The sequence below is a fragment of the Salvelinus namaycush genome, chromosome 11, assembly GCF_016432855.1.
Source record: "Salvelinus namaycush isolate Seneca chromosome 11, SaNama_1.0, whole genome shotgun sequence".
Lineage (NCBI taxonomy): Eukaryota > Metazoa > Chordata > Actinopteri > Salmoniformes > Salmonidae > Salvelinus > Salvelinus namaycush.
In genome coordinates, this window is record NC_052317.1 from 27,640,176 (window position 1) to 27,661,499 (window position 21,324).

Here is a 21,324-nt window from a genome sequence, read left to right on the forward strand (position 1 = left end):
TAAAGCTAGTTTCCTGCAATTCTACACTTCGTTATGAGGCAGAAAAAAATGTGCAGGTTCAAAGCTCGTTTCCTGCAATTCTACACATAAGCCAATGCTAAATGTTGTGTTCTAATGCTGAGTAACTCAAACATAAAATCAATGTGGGCCCCATGCCATTTTTTGAATTTTACCTGTCTAGTTTTTGGTGACTTAGTTCTCAAAGATTCTTATTTAAAAAAATATATTGCTCCATTATCTTTACACATATGGGTTTTTATTGTATATAAAAGAATCACTGATAAAACACAATACAAACTTATAAGAATAAGATCTAATGGGTATTGTGAATAGGTGAGCTATAAGGTGTGGTTATTATAGCACCACAAGACTCACTATACGTCTTCCGTATAATAACGGATGGGATATGAACACTATATACCACGTACAGGAGTGACAAAAAATAGTAAATGGTGAATTATTGAGGCAACAATACAAGAATGAAAAGCGAAGTCCACAGCAAACTGCTCCATCTAGCAGCCATGTCTGATGAAATGGACATACAGTGAATTTGTTAAGCAGTGCAACTGGCTGCTTCTGCTCCCAGCAATGAGTAGAAACTAAATAAAAAACAAAGTAAAATACACAAATGCACACAAATGCCGTTATCCTTTAAGGAAAAAATAAAGGTTGCACACTTGCTAGAGTATACACTTAAAATTACGGCAATGAACCTTTCACCCAACCACACCTTTTCACCACCGAAATAGGACAAAATAAATCATGTATACACCATAAACAGAAAATTAACAACTGTGAAGTCTTAAGGTTCATCTTCTAATTGATCTATTTTGTCTAGTCACTCCAAAAGAAATCTAACAATTCAAGTGAGATAGAGGGATGGAGTTGATTGAAGCCTGTATACAGTAAGGTCGGTGCAGCATGGAGGGTTGGGTACAATGGAGGGTTGGGTACAGAGATCTATGCACCCGTCTCTATGATTAGGTGACTCAATCACTGACATCCATGTCGTCCTCTTCGTGGTGGTCGACGTCCTCTTCGCGGTGGTCGTCACCATTGACTTTGGGAGTCCCAGTGCCATTGCCTTCCACCGAGTGAGGAGACTGGGCTCCGGAGTCCTGGTCGGAATCCTTCTTGTCCAGCCTCTCCCTCTCCTTCTCACTGTCGTAGCCCTGCTCTTCCTCATCATAGTCTCTGGTGACCTGCAAAGACATCTAGGACATTTGAAATGATTAAGTTTCATATTTCTGAAGCTCATTTCATATTACTTGTTTTTCATTTAAATACAGCGAGTAACGCTAGATCTCTGAGGTCAAAAGCCAGAAGGAAGAATAAGCATGGACAGCCTACACATCTTACATAACTTAAGACAAATCAGTTTCAGTCATTGCTGCTTACCTTCACATCGCCTTTCTCTCCATCAGTTTTCTTTTCCCGTTCCTTATCTTTACTCCTTTCTTTCTTTTCCTTCCGTTCCTCCCGACTGCGGTCTTTATCGCACCTGCGCTCTCGATCCCGGTCATTCTGTCTTTCCTTGTCCCTCTTCTTCTCCTTCTTATGTCTATAGAGAGGAGAGTTTAAAGATTATGAAAAATCTCAAATCTAAAAATGTGTGTAGACAGTCCAACATTGTTTATTTTCAGGTCCCTTAAAAGAAACCTTGACATTTGAAATCTAAATAAATTGAGTGCATGATTCGAGTGCATTCACACTGTAAACAAAATGTCTAGAAGATTGTCTCATATTCACACTCAAAGTAGCCACCAATACCACTGGCATCATTTCGAAAACGTGTCCCCTTAGGAAATGATTTTCTATGAGAAGCAAGCAATAACGAGACCATAGATAGGCCAAAATATCCACCTTCTAGGAGAGGGAGTCCTGGAAACTTTCCTCTTGGGGGATTTCTTAGGAGATCGGCTGGCGCTGCGACTCTTCCTCCTCCGTCTGTACTCAACAGCAACAAAATGAAAAAATTAAATGTCACAAGTAGTAAATATCTGACCAATCAACATGGTTGGCAGCATGGAGAAACAGACAAGTCAGACGTGTGGCTCTGACCAAACAAAGCTGCACTCACCGATCTATACTGCGAGACCTCCTGGTAGTGCTGTAGCTTTTCGGAGGTGTTTTGGAGCACTTTTTATCCCGCTCCTCTTTCTTCCTATCCCTGTGGTTCAGAGACAAGTTAGTTACATCTGATCAATATTTGGTATTGTATATACAGTGCCTTCAGAAAATATTCAGACCTTGACTTTTTCCACATTTTGTTACGTTACAGCCTTATTCTAAAATGGATTAAATAAAGCAATTTGCTCAGCAATCTGCACACAATACCCCATAATGACAAAGCAAAAACAGGTTTGACATTTTTGCTAATTTATTAAACATAACATAAATACCTTATTCTTATTAAGTATTCAGACCAAATGCTATGAGACTAAAATGAGCTCAGGTGCATCTTGTTTCCATTGATCATCCATGAGAAGTTTCTACAACTTGGGAGTCCACCTGTGGTAAATTCAATTGATTGGACATTATTTTGAAAAGGCCCACACCTGTCTATATAAGGTCCCACAGTTGACAATGCATGTCAGGGCAAAAACCAAGCCATGAGGTCAAAGGAATTGTCCTTCGAGATCAGAGACAGGATTGTGTCGAGGCACAGATCTGGGGAAGGGTACCAAAACCTTTCTGCAACATTGAAGGTCCCCAAGAACCGCAGTGGCCTCCAACATTCTTAAATGGAAGAAGTTTGGAACCACCAAGACTCTTCCTAGAGCTGGCCGCCCGGCCTAACTGAGCAATAGGGGGAGAAGGGCCTTGGTCAGGCAGGTGACCAAGAACCCGATGGTCACTCTGACAGAGCTCCAGAGTTCCTCTGTGGAGATGGGAGAACCTTCCAGAAGGACAACCATCTCTGCAGCATTGCACCAATTAGGCCTTTATAGAAGAGTGGCCAGACAGAAGGCACTCCTCAGTAAAAAGGCACATGATAGCACGCTTGGAGTGATGAGACCAAGATTGAACTCTTTGGCCTGGATGCCAAGCGTCACGTCTGGAGGAAACCTGGCACCATCCCTACGGCGAAGCATGGGGGTTGCAGCATCATGCTGTGGGGATGTATTTCAGCAGCAGGGACTGGGAGTCTAGTCAGAATCGAGGCAAAGATGAACAGAGCAAAGTACAGAGATCCTTGATGGAAAAACCTGCTCCGGAGCGCTCAGGACCTCAGACTGGGCGAAGGTTTCACCTTCCGACAGGACAACGACCCTAAGCACACAGCCAAGACAAAGCAGGAGTGGTTTTGGGACAAGGATCTGAATGTCCTTGAGTGGCCCAACCAGAGCCCGCACTTGAACCCGATTGAACATCTCTGGAGATCTGTAAATAGCTGTGCAGCAACATTTCCCATCCAACCTGACAGAGCTTGAGAGGATCTGTAGAGAAATTCCCTAAATACAGGTGTGCAAAGCTTGTAGCGTCTTACCCAAGATGACTCGAGGCTATAATAGTTGCCAAACGTGCTTCAACAATGCACTGGGTAAAGTGTCTGAATACTTATGTAAAATGTGATTGCTAATTTATAAAATTTTTAAAGTTGTTTGCTTTGTCATTATGGGGTATTGTGTATAGATTTGGCCGTCATTGTAAATAAGAATTTGTTCTGAACTGACTTGCCTAGTTAAATAAAGGTTAAATAAATCAAAAGTCTGGAAACACCTACTCATTCAAGGGTTTTTCTTTATTTTTACTATTTTCTGCAATGCAGAATAATAGTGAAGACATCAAACTATGAAATAACATACGGAATCATGTAGTAACCAAAAAAAAGTGTTAAATCAAAATATATTTCATATGAGTTTCTTCAGTAGCCAACTTTTGCACATATGGGTGATATACAGAAGATAGCCCTATTTGGTAAAATACCAAGTCCATATTATGTCAAGAACAGCTCAAATAAGCAAAGAGAAATGACAGTCCATCATTACTTTAAAGGCATGAAGGTCAGTGAAAATGGAACATTAAGATCTTTGAAAATGTCTTCACGTGCAGTCACAAAAACCATGCTTTATAATGAAACTGGCTCTTATGAGGACAGCCACAGGAAAGGAAGACCCAGAGTTCCCTCTGATGCAGAGGATAAGTTCATTAGAGTTACCAGCCTCAGAAATTGCAGCCCAAATAAATGCTTCACAGAGTTCAAGTAACAGACACCAACATCAACTGTTCAGAGGAGACTGTGTGAAATCAGGCCTTCGTGGTCCAATTGCTGCAAAGAAACCGCTACCAAAGGACACCAATAAGAAGAAGAGACTTGCTTGGGCCAAGAAACACGAGGAATGGACATTGGACTGGTGGAAATCTGTCCTTTGGTCTAATGAATTCAAATGAGATTTTTGGTTCCAACCGCTGTGTCTTTGTGAGACGGGGAGTACGTGAACGGATGATCTCCGCATGTGTGGTTCCCACCATGAAGCATGGAGGAGGTGGTGTGATGGTGCTTTGCTGGTGACACAGTCAGTGAATTATTTAGAATTCAAGGCACACTTAACTAGCATGGCTACCACAGCATTCTGCAGCGATACATCATCCCATCTGGTTTGCGGTTAGTGGGACTATCAATTGTTTTTCAACAGGACAATGACCCAACACACCTCTGTAAGGGCTATTTGACCAAGGAGAGTGATGGAGTGCTGCATCAGATGACCTGGCCTCCACAATCACCTGACCTCAACCCAATTGAGATGGTTTGGGATGAGTTGGACCGTAGAGTGCAGGAAAAGCAGTCAACAAGTTCTCAGCATATGTGGGAACTACTTCAAGACTGTTGGAAAAGCATTCCAGGTGAAGCTGGTTGAGAGAATGCCAAGAGTGTGCAAAGCTGTCAACAAGGAAAGGGTGGTTACGTTGAAGAATCTCAAATATATTTTGACTTGTTTAACTTTAGGGATAGGGGGCAGCATTTTCACTTTTGGATGAATTGCGTGCCCATAGTGAACTGCCTCCTACTCTGTCCCAGATGCTAATATATGCATATTATTATTACTATTGGATAGAAAACACTTTGAAGTTTCTAAAACTGTTTGAATTATGTCTGAGTATAACAGAACTCATATGGCAGGCAAACTTCCAAACAGGAAGTGGAAATTCTGGGGCTGGTTGATGTTAAACTTATCGTCTATTCACATCCCAGTAAGATATGGATCTGTTCGCACTTCCTACGCCTTCCACTAGATGTCAACAGTCAGTAGAACGTGGAATGAAGCCTCTAGTGTGATGTGGGGCCGGATGGCAGCTATTTGAGTCAGTGGTCTGGCAGAATGCTAGTTCCTGGTTACGCGCATTACTCATGATATCGCCATGCGTTCCATTACTCTGTAGACAAAAACGAATGCTCCGATTGGAACGTTATTGGATATATATGATAACAACATCCTGAAGATTGATTCTCTACTTAATTTGACCAGTTTATTTGACCTGGAATATAACTTTTTGAAGTTTTGTCCGAGTTCGCCTGGACTGGCGCCAGCGTTTGGACATGTGCACTAAACGTGCTAGCAAAAGTAGCTAATTAGACACTAGTAATGGACATTATCGAACAAAATCGTAATGTATGTAATTTCGTATTTCTGTTGACTCGTATGATCGCTGTAATTGCAAACAAAGGTTTCTGTACCAAATATTAAGTTCTGTTTTTCTGATGTATCAAATACTTATGTCATGCAATAAAATGCAAATTAATTACTTAAAAATCATACAATGTGATTTTCTGGATTTTTGTTTTAGATTCCGTCTCTCACAGTTGAAGTGTACCTATGATAAAAATTACAGACCTCTACATGCTTTGTAAGTAGGAAAACCTGCAAAATCGGCAGTGTATCAAATACTTGTTCTCCCCACTGTACATACACTACCGTTCAAAATGTCCTTGTTTTCCATGAAAACATATTTGAATTTAATTAGCAAAATAGGAAAGTCAAAACACTGACACGGTAATAAATAATGATTTTTAATTGAAATAATAATTGTGTCCTTCAAACATTGATTTCGTCAAATAATGCTCCATTTGCAGCAATTAAAGCCTTGCAGACTTTTGGCATTCTAGTTGTCAATTTGTTGAGGTAATCTTAAGAGATTTCACACCATGCTTCCTGACGCACCTCCCACAAGTTGGATTGGCTTGATGGGCACTTATGTACCATACGGCCAAGCTGCTCCCACAACAGCTCAATAGGGTTGAGATCCGGTGACTGTGCTGGCCACTTCATTATAGACAGAATACCAGCTGACTTCACTAAATAGTTATTGCATAGTTTGCAGCTGTCCTTTGGGTCATTGTCCTGTTGTAGGAGGAAATTGGCTCCAATTAAGCGCCGTCCACAGGGTATGGCATGGCGTTGCAAAACGGAGTGATAGCTTCCTTCTTCAAGATCTCTTTTACCCTGTACAAATCTCACACTTTACCACCACCAAAGCACTCTGTGGCAGATGAATCAGAATGAGTTGGGTAACATAGATAATTAAGATGTTTTATTTGCATAATATGCTTATGTGAGATTCTTGTCATTAGAATGTATCCTTTTGGACTATAGTGTTGGCAGTTGCACTTTTCCCTCAGCTAGGGCTCAGTCACTTGGGGCCCAGAGAGGGGAGGTCAGGCTTGTCTTTTACATGTCCCTGGTGCTATGCAGAATATCAGAAAGGGAAGAGGACAGAATGGAACATTGTCTTCATACGTGAATGTGTCTTTACCTATTCTTAAACCATGTGAAGGGATGGCGTGATTAATGGGGAACCAATTACTTGTCAACACAATGTCTGTGCGCCAGTCACTCCCTCCTTTTCCCATTGGGGGGAGGTGTATGGCAGTGTCTGGAAACATTGTATGCCCTCTCTAATCTTACACTTATCCTGGGACAGTGTATGACCTAGAGGCTCACTCCCCTCAGTGAGCTTGTCCAGGAGTGGGGTCAAGAGGGGATTTACTTGAGATGGGAGTATCTAGAGTTAATAATTGATATATGCCATTGGATGAGTTGGTGTTTTTGTCCTATGACGTACCAGGAACGAGATTAGAACCTCGTCTGAGGGACCAAACTGAACGATAATTTATAGTGAATGTTATCTGGCTAAGGGATACTCCTTTCTCAAGAAAAAGTATTTCTTTGTCAACAGTTCCTAAGATCTGTGGTCCAGCATGTAAGTTGAGAGGGGTGTATCTTGGCTATAAAAGATCTTTGTATTTTTCTGTAGTCACTTTTCAATGGTTCATTAGAGATAGCGCATCATTGAAAGTCAAAAAGGGCTATTGCAAAGCTATTATTAAAAAATATGTAATTTAAGTACAACTCTGACTGGTGTGTAGTTTGTAACTCTCCTCTTTTGGTAAAACAGAAAAATGCCACCACAACCCCCAGACCATCACATTGTCTCCACCATGCTTGACAGATGGCATCAAGCACTCCAGCGTCTTCTAATTTTTTCTGCATGTCACGAATGTTCTTCTTTGTGATCCGAACACCTCAAACTTGGATTCGTCTGTCCATAACACTTTTTTCAAATCTTCCTCTGTCCAGTGACTGTGTTCTTGTGCCCATCTTAATCTTTTATTTTTATTGGCCAGTCTGAAATATAGCTTTTTCTTTGCAATTCTGCCTAGAAGGCCAGCATCCCGGAGTCACCTCTTCACTGTTGACGTTGAGACTGGTGTTTTGCGGGTACAATTTAATGAAGCTGCCAGTTGAGGCAGTGAGGCGTCTGTTTCTCATACTAGACACTAATGTACTTGTCCTCTTGCTCAGTTTGCTCTCTTCAGTTTCTTGGCAATTTCTCACATGGAATAGCCTTCATTTCTCAGAACAAGAATAAACTGACGAGTTTCAGAAGAAAGGTCTTTGTTTCTGGACATTTTGAGCCTGTAATCAAACCCGCTAATGCTCCAAATTCGCAACTAGTCTAAAGAAGGCCAGTTTTATTGTTTCTTTAAATGGGCAACAGGTAGCCTAGTGGTTAGAGCGTTGGACTTGTAACCGAAAGGTTGCAAGATCGAATCCCCGAGCTGACGAGGTAAAAATCTGTCGTTCTGCCCCTGAACAAGTGACCGCAAACTTTTGAACGGTAGTGTACATTTTATATACAGTTGAAGGCGGAAGTTTACATACACCTTAGTCAAATACATTTAAACTCAGTTTCACAATTCCTGACATTTAATCCTAGTAAAAAGTCCATGTCTTAGGTCAGTTAGGATCACCACTTTATTTTAAGAATGTGAAATGTCAGAATAATAGTAGAAAGAATGATTTATTTCAGCTTTGATTTCTTTCATCACATTCCCTGTGGGTCAGAAGTTTACATACTCAATTAGTATTTGGTAGCACTGCCTTTAAATTGTTTAACTTGGGTCAAATGTTTTGGGTAGCCTTCCACAATGAATTTTGGCCCATTCCTCCTGACAGCTGGTGTAACTGAGTCAGGTGTGTAGGCCTCCTTGCTCACACATGTTTTTTCAGTTCTGCCCACACATTTTCTATAAGATTGAGGTCAGGGCTTTGTGATGGCCACTCCAATAACTTGACTGTTGTCCTTAAGCCATTTTGCCACAACTTTGGAAGTATGCTTGGGGTCATTGTCCATTTGGAAGACCCATTTGCAACCAAGCTTTAACTTCCTGACTGATGTTTTGAGATGTTGCTTCAATATATCCACATACCTTTCCTCCTCAAGATGCCATCTATTTTGTGAAGTGCACCAGTCCCTCCTGCAGCAAACACCCCCACAACATGATGCTGCCACCCCCGTGCTTCACGGTTGGGATGGTGTCCTTCGGCTTGCAAGTCTCCCCCTTTTTCCTCCAAACATAACAATGGTCATTATGGCCAAACAGTTCTATTTTTGTTTCATCAGACCAGAGGACATTTCTCCAAAAAAGTACGATCTTTGTCCCCATGTGCAGTTGCAAACCGTAGTCTGGCTTTTTTATGGCGGTTTTAGAGCAGTGGCTACTTTGTTGCTGAGCAGCCTTTCAGGTTATGTCGATATAGGACTAATTTTACTGTGGATATAGATACTTTTTTATCCGTTTCCTCCAGCATCTTCACAAGGTCCTTTGCTGTTGTCCTGGGATTGATTTGCACTTTTCGCACCAAAGTACGTTAATCTCTAGGAGGCAGAACGCGTCTCCTTCCTGAGCGGTATGACAGCTGCGTGGTCCCATGGTGTTTATACTTGCGTACTATTGTTTGTACAGATGAACGTGGTACCTTCAGGCATTTGGAAATTGCTCCCAAGGATGACCCAGACTTGTAGAGGTCTACAATTTTTTTTCTGAGGTCTTGGCTGATTTCTTTTGATTTTCCCATGATGTCAAGCAAAGAGGCAGTGAATTTGAAGGTAGGCCTTGAAATACATCCACATGTACACCTCCAATTGACTCAAATTATGTCAATTAACCTATCAGAAGTTTCTATAGCCATTACAATTTTTTTCTGGAATTTTCCAAGCTGTTTAAAGGCACAGTCAACTTAGTCGGTTAGGTAAGCTTCTGACCCACTGGAATTGTGATACAGTGAATTATAAGTGAAATAATCTGTCTGTAAACAATTGTTGGAAAAATTACTTGTGTCATGCACAAAGTAGATGTCCTAACCGGCTTGCCAAAACTATAGTATGTTAACAAGAAATTTGTGGAGTGGTTGAAAAACTAGTTTTAATGACTCCAACCTAAGTGTATGTAAACTACCGTCTTCAACTGTATATATGGGATTAGAGTTGTGGTTAGGAGGTAGACAGTATCCTCAGGGCTGTCTTGGAAGATATGAGTGTGCAATTTGAGGATTAAGAATGGGTCAAGTCTGTGCTCTGTGGCTCACCTGGATTTACTTGGTGATGGTTTGCTCCTGTCTTTGGAGTGGGACCTCCCACTTCTTCTTCGAGGGCTCTTGGAGCGTCTCCTGCTCCTGGAGTGTGAACGTCGCTTAGACCTGCTCTTTGAACGCCTGCAGACCACGAAGATCACACAGACACGACATCAATCTCTACCCTCAATAAGAATTTTAAAAAGCTTGACTTTATTTTTAACACAATCCAAATCATTTCTGTCAGGAAAACAGATTTCGTGTTCACCTGTGTCTGGAGCGAGAACGGGACCTTCTGCGTCTGGACCTGGACCTGGAACGCGAGTGCTTCCTCTTGCTCTCCTTGTCTGCATAAACAAAACGTTAAAATTACTTTGGTACAGCAAACAATAGCTTTTAGCTAGGTCTAACGGTAATATATCTGAGATGTAAGGTATGTTTTGGAGATGCAATGCTTTGGCTACTCACTGCCAGGCTCGATGGCAGCAGAGATTAGGGACTGGGCCTCTCTGACCCTCTTCATGGCCACTTCTATCTCTTTGTTGGAGGAGTCTGCCTTCAGGCCTGGATTCATGTTCATGTTCATCCCTACACCCATGTGGCTCATTCTGAAGAAGAGGACATTATTTTGTGGTGATTATAAACCGGGTAGTTTGGGTCCTGGATGGTGTTTGGCTGAAACAGCCACAGCATTCCAGTCACGTGTATATCAGACAATATACCTTGGGTATGATGCAAAACTACTTGTTTACTGTTATATTTATATTAATAACCGGTTTATAATAGCAATAAGGTACCTCAGGGGTTTGTGGTATATGGCCAATATACCACAGCTACGGGTCATCTTTGCGTCGTGCCTAAGAACAGCCCTTAAGCGCGGTATATTTAAGTAATAAGAACCCAGGGGGTGTGGTATACGGCTAATATACCATGGTTAAGGGCTGTTCTGGCCATTATAAACCGGGTGGTTCGAGCCCTGAATGCTGACTAGCTGAAAGCCGTGGTATATCATACCGTATACCATGGGTATGACAAAAAAAAAGTACTATTTATTTGTCTATTTATGTTGGTAACTAGTTTATAATAGACACCTCAGGGGTTTGTGGTATATGGCCAATATACCACGGCTAAGGGCTGTATCCAGGTCGTGCATAACAGCCCTTAGCCTTGGTATATTGGCCATATACCACACCTCCTCAAGCCTTATTGCTTAAACATACCACACCCCCGCAGGCCTTACTGCTTAATTATAAACTGGGTGGTTCCAGCCCTGAATGCTGATTGGCTGAAAGCCGTGGTATATCAGACCGTATACCCCAGGTATGACAAACAAATATTTTTACTGCTCTAATTACTTTAGTAAGCAGTTTATAATAGCAATAAAGCCCCTCTGGGGTCCATGGTATATGGCCAATATAACACAGCTAATGCGTTGTGCCTAAGAACAGCCCTTAGCAGTGGTATATTGGCCATATACCACACCCCTTCCGTGCCTTACTGCTTAATTAGAGCACACTGGAGTGCAATCCAACAAATTAATGGCTCATAGGTGTTACTGGAGGTGAGCTAGTCTGATGTCTTGTAACGGGAATTTTCTAGAGACACGATGACTTACTTTGGATCCACCTGCGTCATAAACTTCAGAAGCTGCTCAGTGGGAAAAGACTGGGGAAGAAGAGTGTAAAGTATATAATATACAAGTTAGAAATATAAATTTCAACATTTCCCTTTTAACAGAACGCTATATATACACAAAAGTATGTGGACACCCCTTCAAATAAGTGGATTTGGCTATTTCAGCCACAAACATTGCTGAAAGGTGTATAACATAAAGCACACAGCCATGCAATCTCCATAGACAAACATTGGCAGTAGAATGGCCTTACTGTAGAGCTCAGTGACTTTCAACGTAGCACCGTCATAGGATGCCACCTTCCCAACAGTTCGCCAAATTTCTGCCCTGCTAGTGCTGCCCCGGTCAATTGTAAGTGCTGTTATTGTGAAGTGGAAATGTCTAGGAGCAACAGCGGCTCAGACGCAAAGTGGTAGGCCACACAAGTTCACAGAACGGGGCCGCAGAGTGCTGAAGAGTGTAAAAATCGTCTGTCCTCGGTTGCAACACTCACTACAGATTTCCAAATTGCCTCTGGAAGCAACATCAGCATAAGAACTGTTCGTCGGGAGCTTCATGAAATGGTTTTCAATGGCCAAGCAGCCACACACAAGCCTAAGATCACCACGTGCAATGTCAAGTGTCGGCTGGAGTGGTATAAATCTCACCACCATTGGACTATGGAGCAGTGGAAATACGTTCTCTGGAGTGATGAATCACGCTTCACCATCTGACAGTCCGACGGACGAATCTAGGTTTGGCGGAAGCCAGGAGAACGCTACCTGCCCGAATGCATAATGCCAACTTTAAAGTTTGATGGAGTATTAATGGTCTGGGGTTGTTTTTTTATGAGTCGGGCTAGGCCCCTTAGTTCCAGTGAAAGGAAAGCTTAATGCTACAGCATACAATGACATTCTAGATGAGTCTGTGCTTCCAACTTTGTGGCAACAGTTTGGGGAAGGCCCTTTCCTGTTTCAGCATGGCAATGGTTTGTCGAGACTGGTGTGGGAGAACTTGACTCCCCTGCAGAGCCCTGACGGCAACCCCATCAAACACCTTTGGGATGAATTGGAACGCAGACTGCAAGCCAGGCCTAATTGCCAAACATCAGTGCCCGACCTCACTAATGCGCGTGGCTGAATAGAAGCAAGTCCCCAGAGCAATGTTCTAACATCTAGTGAAAAGCCTTTCCAGAAGAGTGGAGGATGTTATAGCAGCAAAGGGGGACCAACTCCATATTAATGCCCATGATTTTGGAATGAGATGTTCGACGAGCAGGTGTCCACATACCTTTGGTCATGTAGTGCATCTCCAGGTTGCAAGCAAACACTCACCTGGGGATTCATATTCATATTCATATTGGGGTTTGAAAACCCAAACGCTGCCATCGCATCCATGGAGGGACCACCGAAAGGATTGCCTCCCATCTAAAATGCAACACATTATTAACCCTTTCATTGTCTATGACTATTTTACAGACCATTGTCCCCATGGGGAAAATTTGTTGCAGTATCATGTACACCAGGGATCATAAACTAGATTCAGCCGAGGTCCAATTTTTTCTTGAGTGGATGGTCGGAACATAATTACAAATCCTTTGTAGACTGCAAATTGACCGCAAGAATCGCAAACAGATATCATATTTGACTAAAACGTAATCATTTCAAACCTTGCTTACATTTGTATACGATTATCTCTTTATTATGCATGAGAATACTTGGGAACAGATTTCCTAAATTTAAATCAATTGGAGCTGATTTCCTGGTGTTTTTACAGTCTTATGATCAACAACGAAAAATAAAAGTTTTTTTTGTTCTTTGCTAAGAAAGCCTGGGGAGCCAAATAAAACCACTCGCAAGCTAAATTCGGCCAGCAGGCCGCCACAGTTGGGGAACCCTGATGTACACATTTAAATTATATAACTATATATATACCCGTGGTATACCCGTGGTCATGTATACACCTGTGTTCACGTGAGAATGGACTTATCAGGGCATGTTCCATTTCATTAACTTAAGAACTGACATTGTCTTATGTCAGATGGCGTCACTCCTACGCAACGCTCGTCCCTTAAACAATCTGTCTTGTAGGAAGTGGAACTCGTATGTAAATATGAATATTCCTGAGCATCCACCATTCAACAATGAAAACATAGTTCCTATTTTTTTTAATCAATATGCTCTTGTATCCATGAAATAGGCAGAATAATTACCTAAATATAAAACAAATAGTGACAGTGATTTATTGGTTTGCAATTTTGAGAAAATAAACAAAACTGTGGCTATCTCCTGCACAAATAATGTGCAAGGACCTCGGTCACCAGTGCAGTGACTTGATCAGCAGCTTTGCTAACTGTTGTAGCTAGCTTACTGACATAGCTGGCTAGCTCTACCTTTACTGACATGAAAAGCTTGCTTAGCCTGGTTAAATTACCCAGAAGTTGTAGACATGCAGCCTCAAAATGAGGGACCGTTATCAGAAATCAGTCCGTAAATCAGCATGTTTCTCTGCGATTGCTAACATTTAACTTGTAAGTAACTTTGTATAATTGGCTCAGCTGGCTACAGCAGCTGACTCACGGCAGAACAGCTGCTTCATGAAAACTCATAAAAGTTAGTATCTGTAAACCCCCCCAACAACTAAACAAATCAAAAAGAAACTAATTTGGTCACATTTTTTAAAATTGTAATGTTAAAAATAGCACTACTGAAGTAGTTTGCGAGCTAGCTTTTGTTTGAAGCGTTCAACAAATTGTGTACGCAGCACTAAGTAGGTAGCTTGTTGGTTAGCAGCAACGTTTCTCCTCTAGCAAGCTAATATTGGTCAAATTTATGCTAGCTTTTGTGCCCAGTCAAACTTCGGAAATACCGCTCATTGAAGCACAAAAACCCATGCTAAATGTAAAATGACTAGAAGTTCCTCACCAAAGAAACTTCATTATTGACCAATTTATTGTTTTAGCTGAGATTAAGAGACAGTTTTGAGGCAGAAATTAGGTTTAGCAGACGATGTTACCAAGGTAACGTAAACTCACCCCATTCCGTACAAATGTGCGTAACCGCGACATTCAAACGAGGCTGCAATGAAAACGAATGGGACTGTAGTGACTGTGTTGGCATCAAAATCCAGAGGGTGAACTACGTTTCGATTCAGCGTTGATTGACATGGTCATGTCCGAACAGTATTGGAGAAAAGATGAAAAAAACGGACCCCTCTGACGCTGTACGTTACATCTCATTTTGTGCCGTACAGCCTCTTTCCACCAGGCGTAGCCGTTCTCTCGCAGATTAATATCATGCTTAACCATATACACTTCTAAGAAAACTTCATTCATGATTTCTGTCTAAATTAATATAATTATTGCTAATATTAAACTGATATTTCATGACTAGGGTGCCAAGTGCATTTTTTTGCACGTCATTACTGCGAGCCATCATGACACTCAAAAGCCAGAACAGCTGCAGTTCACTTGTGAGGCTAATGTTAGCACAGCCCTAAATCCCTCTTCAAATTCGACACAAACCTTCAAACAGGTATGTGATGAGACATTACATAAACTCTATGTTTTATTTACATTTTAAACTTGATTAGTTGGACAAATCGGGTGAAAAAACCTGTTTCTTCACACAACATATTTCTCCCTTTCAAGATCATTTCGTAGCCTTCGCTCCCCAATCGACATTTTAAAAAGACCTGACGAAGCTCATTGCCTTCTTGAATTATGCAGAGATGGGCATCATGAAGGTCTCGTCATTAATTTTGTTGGAAAGGGGTGAAATTGTGCTTTACATTGGTATTGATATTACAGTTGATCTGGAAGTACTACTTTTTTGGGCGCAAAAATAAGGTCAATTGTACGGACCAAGGCGATGTACAAAAGTGAGTGAGTTTACGTTAGTATTTTCAAATGCTTGACAGCACATGGTAGCCAAACTACTTTTTATATATCCCATACGTTTTGCAAGATACGAGACAGATTAGCGCAGGCAGAATCGTTGCGCTGACGTAAGACAATGAAAGACCACATAATTAAATTGAACAATAAAATATTGTATGTCTATGCTGAGGACCTACCTGTGGATAGGACATGGGGTTTGGTGTTGGGAGAAGTCCTACCTGTGGATTGGACATGGGGTTAGGTGTTGGAAGGAGACCTCCTCCGGACATAATCCCTGCAACAGCATTTGCTGGCGCCAGCAGTGACAAAGCCTTAGCCTCCTCTGGGATAACACCTACAGAAAAACAAAACCGGCATTATGGGAAGAAGAGAACGTCTACGTCTAGAATCTACTAAAGAGGAGAGACATTTTGAAAAACAAAAAGATTACTTGCTCAGGTATTCTTCAAACAAACATGTGTACAGGTTTCAATACTGTTACCTTTGATAGCTGCTAGATTTGAGAAGGTTTGTTCCCCTTATTCTTTTAATCATTGTAGATAGTTATTCTTCTAAGGTTGGGAAAAAAGTATCACACAATACACACTACTCCAGTGAACACTGCCAAGATTGTATCACCTGAACGTGTATTTTAAGTCATGAACCAAACGTTAGCTAGCACAGCGGCTTCTCCAGTGGGGTGTGCTCTCAATTTTCATATAGATTGAACAAGCGACTCACGTTGGTGGCTTCACTACTAAGGAGCACAGAGAAAAAAAAAAGGAAAAAAAATCGAGATACACAAAACAAAAAGAATTTCAGAGAGTTGGAGGTCAACAGTAAATACTGTACAGTCACAGTTTCTACTACTTACCAGCAATACGTAGAAAAATAACCTAGCTAGCAATCAAATTCTAGGTAGGCGATATCTATGCTCCCAAAAACCTTACTTGTCACTGCATCAAATATGCTTAAAAGTAATGCTTTTTGATTAAGTTTAATAATCAACTTGGCAACATTAGATTAGCTTGTTTTTTTATGTCTGACTAATATAGGGGGGAAAAAACAACTACTATGGTTTCACATCTCAATGTTACCAATGCTACCTAAAAAAGGAAACATACAATATCTTAATCAAGATGCAATGGGAAAAATAACATTTTTCTTATTTTTTTTTTTATACAGAAGACGCACAAACATACACACACCAAGACACACACACATACGCACACACCCACACAAAAAAAACATTTAAAAAATGGCACATGGGAGAGAGAATTTAGCTGCAGGAGACAAAACGGTTGGGTGGTATTTTCAGCAGGGCCTGGTTTACAGGACTGGCTGAGCCAGGAAAAAGAACTGTAAAACACAACAACAAAAAAGAAAGACCACTGTTAAAGAGAGAGCACTGAACCAGTTGCCATTGTCATGTGGGTGGATATCTAAGACAATTAACGACAACTAGATAGTCAGCAACCTTAAAGTACAGTATCACTGGTCAACATAGAAAACACACAGCCTAGTTATTTGAATCTGCCAATTTGAGGGACAGCGAGTGTTGAGTGAGTGCATCTAATTTTTAGCTGAATTAAAATTGGATACTAGATTGCGACAAGGGTTCACCCAACTCCCAAAACCAGGAAGTGCCTTAACGCTAAAGATGAAAAAAGTATGAAATGCAGCTGTAGCAATAGCCGTGTCATTGAGATGTATGTGTATTGTTCACTGTTCAGTGACCATTTGGATCCAATGAGAATTAGATTGGATGTTATACAGGTCAGATTATTAAAATACCTATTTTGATAAATAGACTTGTGAGTAGTCAAATAACATGTTGTGTTATACATGTGATCTGCCTTATGGTAATATCTAAACTACTGCATTCCACTTAAACTAAAATACATAGAGAATAGAAAATGAGAGAAAGAAGAAAGGACACAGAAAAAAGAGAAAGAGAAGGGGTTGGGGGGCTGCTTGAATGCTTGCTGGCCTTTTGTAATTGTCTACAATCCCCTGTTGGCAGGCAGAGGACCACTTTCAGCCATCAAGGAGGGGGCTCTGCTTTTGCCTTCTCCACTACAACAAATCACACACACAAATAACAGAGATAAGTTTAATAGAGGATAGTCCAATATGGGGGAGAAAATAAAAAGCATGGTTAAGTTTTCATATACATGCAAGTTCCTCTCTGCTTTCTTTTTGTCTCTCTCTGCTTTCTTTTTGTCTGCCCGTGCACAGTCTGGGCTTGTTCAGCTCTCTCAGTCGAAGAAAGTGCCGGTCCCTAAAGCAGATCTTGGTATACTGTGGTTACTGTTAAATGGGTGGTGGGGGGAAGGGGGGCAAAGAATAGGCTCTGGAGACCACTACAGACTCAAAGTCGTCTGTGTTGTTTAGTGTCTATCAAGTCCAATACATCATGGGTGGCATTATGACCTTACAGTGTGGCAGTGGCTTTATATAATAAATTATGTGTATGGTGGTTATAAGTTTGGTATTTAGTTCCACAGTATACCATGGATATGGGTTGAGAGATCTGATATAGAAATCTCTCTCATTGTAATTAGCAAGGGGATTGTACAAGACACTGGGAGAGTGGCATGGCATAATTTATCACAGAATCAGATAGGCTTGTCAGATCGAGAATGGATACTAGGATCTGAAATAGCTAGGACACATGCTTAAATAGTATCTCAAACCACAGGATCATAGAACTCCATGAAATCAATGGGCGCGTCACTCTCCCATAACTACGTCATAGGATCATTCATACAGAAGAGGGGCGAACAAAGCACCAACCTTCGGCAAAAGGGACGACGATCAGCGCTCTGTCCACGAAGACTGTGTTGGTCAGATGCTGAGAAACCCCCACGGACTCCGACTCTTGGAACTTCACAAAACACACACGCGACGTCACTGGCAGAGGCGATTCACTGCAATACGTTCGTTTGTAAGTTAGTTAGATAGCAACAACATAGTAGTAGATTGTGTCCAACAAAACACCCCTGGAGTAGCTAACCAACCTATTACCTTAGCTAGCTCATGTTTCGTCTAATATTTTGGGGACGGCCAGCTTGGGCCTCCGATGCTAACGTTAGCTAGCGTTAGCTAAACTAAAGTTAATACTAACGTTACCTATATGGAAATCAACCAAATCACAAATTGGTAGGAAATTAATAGTCAAATAAACAATAACGATGTCTAGTTTGCGACAAAAGTTAAACAAATATGAGTTACTTACTCTGGTGGAAACAATTTGAGTTCTTCAATGGTTCCAAGAAACCCGAACAGCATTCGCATCTGCTCGGATGTTGTGCTTGGCGACACGTTCGTCACTTGCACTACGTTCGTGGTACAATTCATTTTTTCACAATACAATTTTAAAAACAAATATATAAACAATTACACCTCGATTTGAGAAGGATTTTTTAGAAATGTACTTCGTTGCTATCCTAGCCGAAGATGTTTTATAAACTCAAACGTTCATCCCAATGTGTTTCGTCGCCATGTTGTAAGCGTGAATACACATAAAAAATGAACGGCATGCGCACTGTGAAAATCCTGCAGTGATGTAGATAGTTTACACGGGCGTGGGATGGACAATTGGCGGCGGGAGGGCCGCCCCCCTTTTGAACGCCCTCGGACCAATTCAGTCAGGGTCTCAATTTACTGTTGTTGCAAGTTATGTAGAATAATATAATACTCAAGGTACACTATCGTAATTTGGTTGTGAATCAGCAGTTTTCTCTTATGTCAGTCACTGATAGTCACTCAATTAGTCCATGTCAGCTAACATTTTTAGATTTTAAATTAGTTTAGCAGCCAGCTGATTTTGATAGTCCATCTCACTCAGGTATCATATTTAAACCTGCAAACATTTCTCTCCACTCTATGGAAAAATTTGTAGAATTGCTGGAAATGAGCTGTAAAACAGCACATTTTCATCTCTGCCCTATGGCAAAATGAGTAGAATTGAATGAAATTAGCTATAAAATGCAAAGTCTTATCTCCGCCCCATGGTAAAATGTGTAGAATTGCACAAGATAATAAATGTTCTCTCCGGTGTTAAGAGGGAGGATGATAAAATATTTTGCTCAAAACGTGGTGGTGGTGGGGGGTACGCAGAGCAACTGACTAGCCCCTTATGATGAATTTGCATTTTTTGGGGCCCCCACTCTGAGTTAGCGTGTAGTGTTTTGTTTATTTATACATTTTTATTACAAGTACAAATGACAAATATCAGGCTCAAATATTTGTTATACAAATGATCAGCATTCAACAACTTACATCACTAGTAGTGTTAATGTGTGTTAGTAAAGGTCTGTCTCCCCCAGGAATCAAATTGTGAAATTTATCACATTTCTGTGGCATGTAATAAAATGTTAACTATATTTCTAGGCAAATTGAAATAGATGGTGCAAGGCCAAGAGATATCTTGATCCCCCTGTTCAGATGGAAGTCATGATTGATAACAGACATTGACTATTTGAATATGTTATATCACAAAAGTGAAACAAACAAGCAAGAGCAATAATTGTATACAAATATTTTCAACTGTTTTAGTGGTCGGTTTATATCACTTTACATCAGTAGGAAATAATAGGACATGGATGTATTCATGATTTTATTACAATATTACAGTAGGGCTAATCACTGTTCATGTGAGAGGTGTTGGTAACCAACGGCTTTATTGTTGAGGTCATTGATTTGAAAGTTATTAGGTTGACAAGTGTTATGTGGATATTGACTATGTTTTCAACCAGAATGGGCACAGTAACATGTGTCAACTGAGACTTAGATGGTTTATGCAAATCTTTGCAGGAATGCAGTGTAGAAAATCAAAGCTCTCCTTTTATGCGCGTCAACAACAATAGGCCTTATATTCCCACCCAAAGCTTCACTCTGACACTCAGTGTTTGTGTTTGGTACAAATCTGCCACAGCAACGTAACAATGGATTTGGTATTCATCTTGAAAAAGCCAAACCTTGACCCAGAAAATATAAAAAACTATCGGCCTATATCGAATCTTCCATTCCTCTCAACATTTTTAGAAAAAGCTGTTACGCTGCAACTCACTGCCTTCCTGAAGACAAACAATGTATATGAAATGCTTCAGTCTGGTTTTAGACCCCATCATAGCACTGAGCCTGCACTTGTGAAGGTGGTAAATGACCTTTTAATGGCGTCAGACCGAGGCTCTGCATCTGTCCTCGTGCTCCTAGACCTTAGTGTTGCTTTTGATACCATCGATCACCACATTCTTTTGGAGAGATTGGAAACCCAAATTGGTCTACACGGACAAGTTCTGGCCTGGTTTAGATCTTATCTGTCGGAAAGATATCAGTTTGTCTCTGTGAATGGTTTGTCCTCTGACAAATCAACTGTATATTTCGGTGTTCCTCAAGGTTCCGTTTTAGGACCACTATTGTTTTCACTATATATTTTACCTCTTGGGGATGTCATTCGAAACATAATGTTAACTTTCACTGCTATGCGGATTACACATAGCTGTACATTTCAATGAAACATGGTGAAGCCCCAAAATTGCCCTCGCTAGAAGCCTGTGTTTCAGACATAAGGAAGTGGATGGCTGCAAACTTTCTACTTTTAAACTCGGACAAAACAGAGATGCTTGTTCTAGGTCCCAAGAAACAAAGAGATCTTCTGTTGAATCTGACAATTCATCTTGATGGTTGTACAGTCGTCTCAAATAAAACTGTGAAGGACCTCGGCTTTACTCTGGACCCTGATCTCTCTTTTGACGAACATATCAAGACTGTTTCAAGGACAGCTTTTTTCCATCTACGTAACATTGCAAAAATCAGAAACTTTCTGTCCAAAAATGATGCAGAAAAATGTATCCATGCTTTTGTTACTTCTAGGTTAGATTACTGCAATGCTCTACTTTCCGGCTACCCGGATAAAGCACTAAATAAACTTCAGTTAGTGCTAAATACGGCTGCTGGAATCCTGACTAGAA

The 21,324-nt window shown here is 40.9% G+C and overlaps 1 protein-coding gene across 4 annotated transcripts; it reads right to left on the reverse strand.

Moving 5' to 3' along the window:
- Positions 1-234: 234 nt before the first annotated feature.
- On the reverse strand, positions 235-18,874 carry LOC120055961 (serine/arginine-rich splicing factor 11-like). 4 transcript variants are annotated; one of them, XM_039004040.1, is made up of 12 exons: positions 18,585-18,874; positions 18,143-18,276; positions 15,586-15,701; positions 12,804-12,896; positions 11,473-11,522; positions 10,326-10,465; positions 10,126-10,204; positions 9,873-9,998; positions 2,081-2,170; positions 1,864-1,947; positions 1,399-1,561; positions 235-1,214 (listed from the first exon to the last, which is right to left on the reverse strand). In XM_039004040.1, exons 1-12 carry the CDS (start codon positions 18,704-18,706, stop codon positions 990-992), a joined length of 1,422 nt encoding a protein of 473 aa, XP_038859968.1. In that variant the 5' UTR covers positions 18,707-18,874; the 3' UTR covers positions 235-989. The 4 variants fall into 4 exon arrangements, with proteins under 4 accessions (XP_038859968.1, XP_038859965.1, XP_038859969.1 ...); XM_039004037.1 differs by having other exon boundaries at positions 15,544-15,701; XM_039004041.1 differs by lacking the exon at positions 18,585-18,874 and adding an exon at positions 15,986-16,103 and having other exon boundaries at positions 15,544-15,701; positions 18,143-18,255.
- Positions 18,875-21,324: the final 2,450 nt, after the last annotated feature.

Excerpts from the sequence above, each read along its gene's own strand:
- LOC120055961 (XM_039004037.1), bottom strand. The coding sequence starts at position 18,706 with ATGAATTGTACCACGAACGTAGTGCAAGTGACGAACGTGTCGCCAAGC. Across the intron at positions 10,466-11,472 it reads ATGACGCAGGTGGATCCAAA|AATGAGCCACATGGGTGTAG; the intron begins GTAAGTCATCGT and ends CCTCTTCTTCAG. Across the intron at positions 9,999-10,125 it reads CGTTCTCGCTCCAGACACAG|GCGTTCAAAGAGCAGGTCTA; the intron begins GTGAACACGAAA and ends CGTGGTCTGCAG.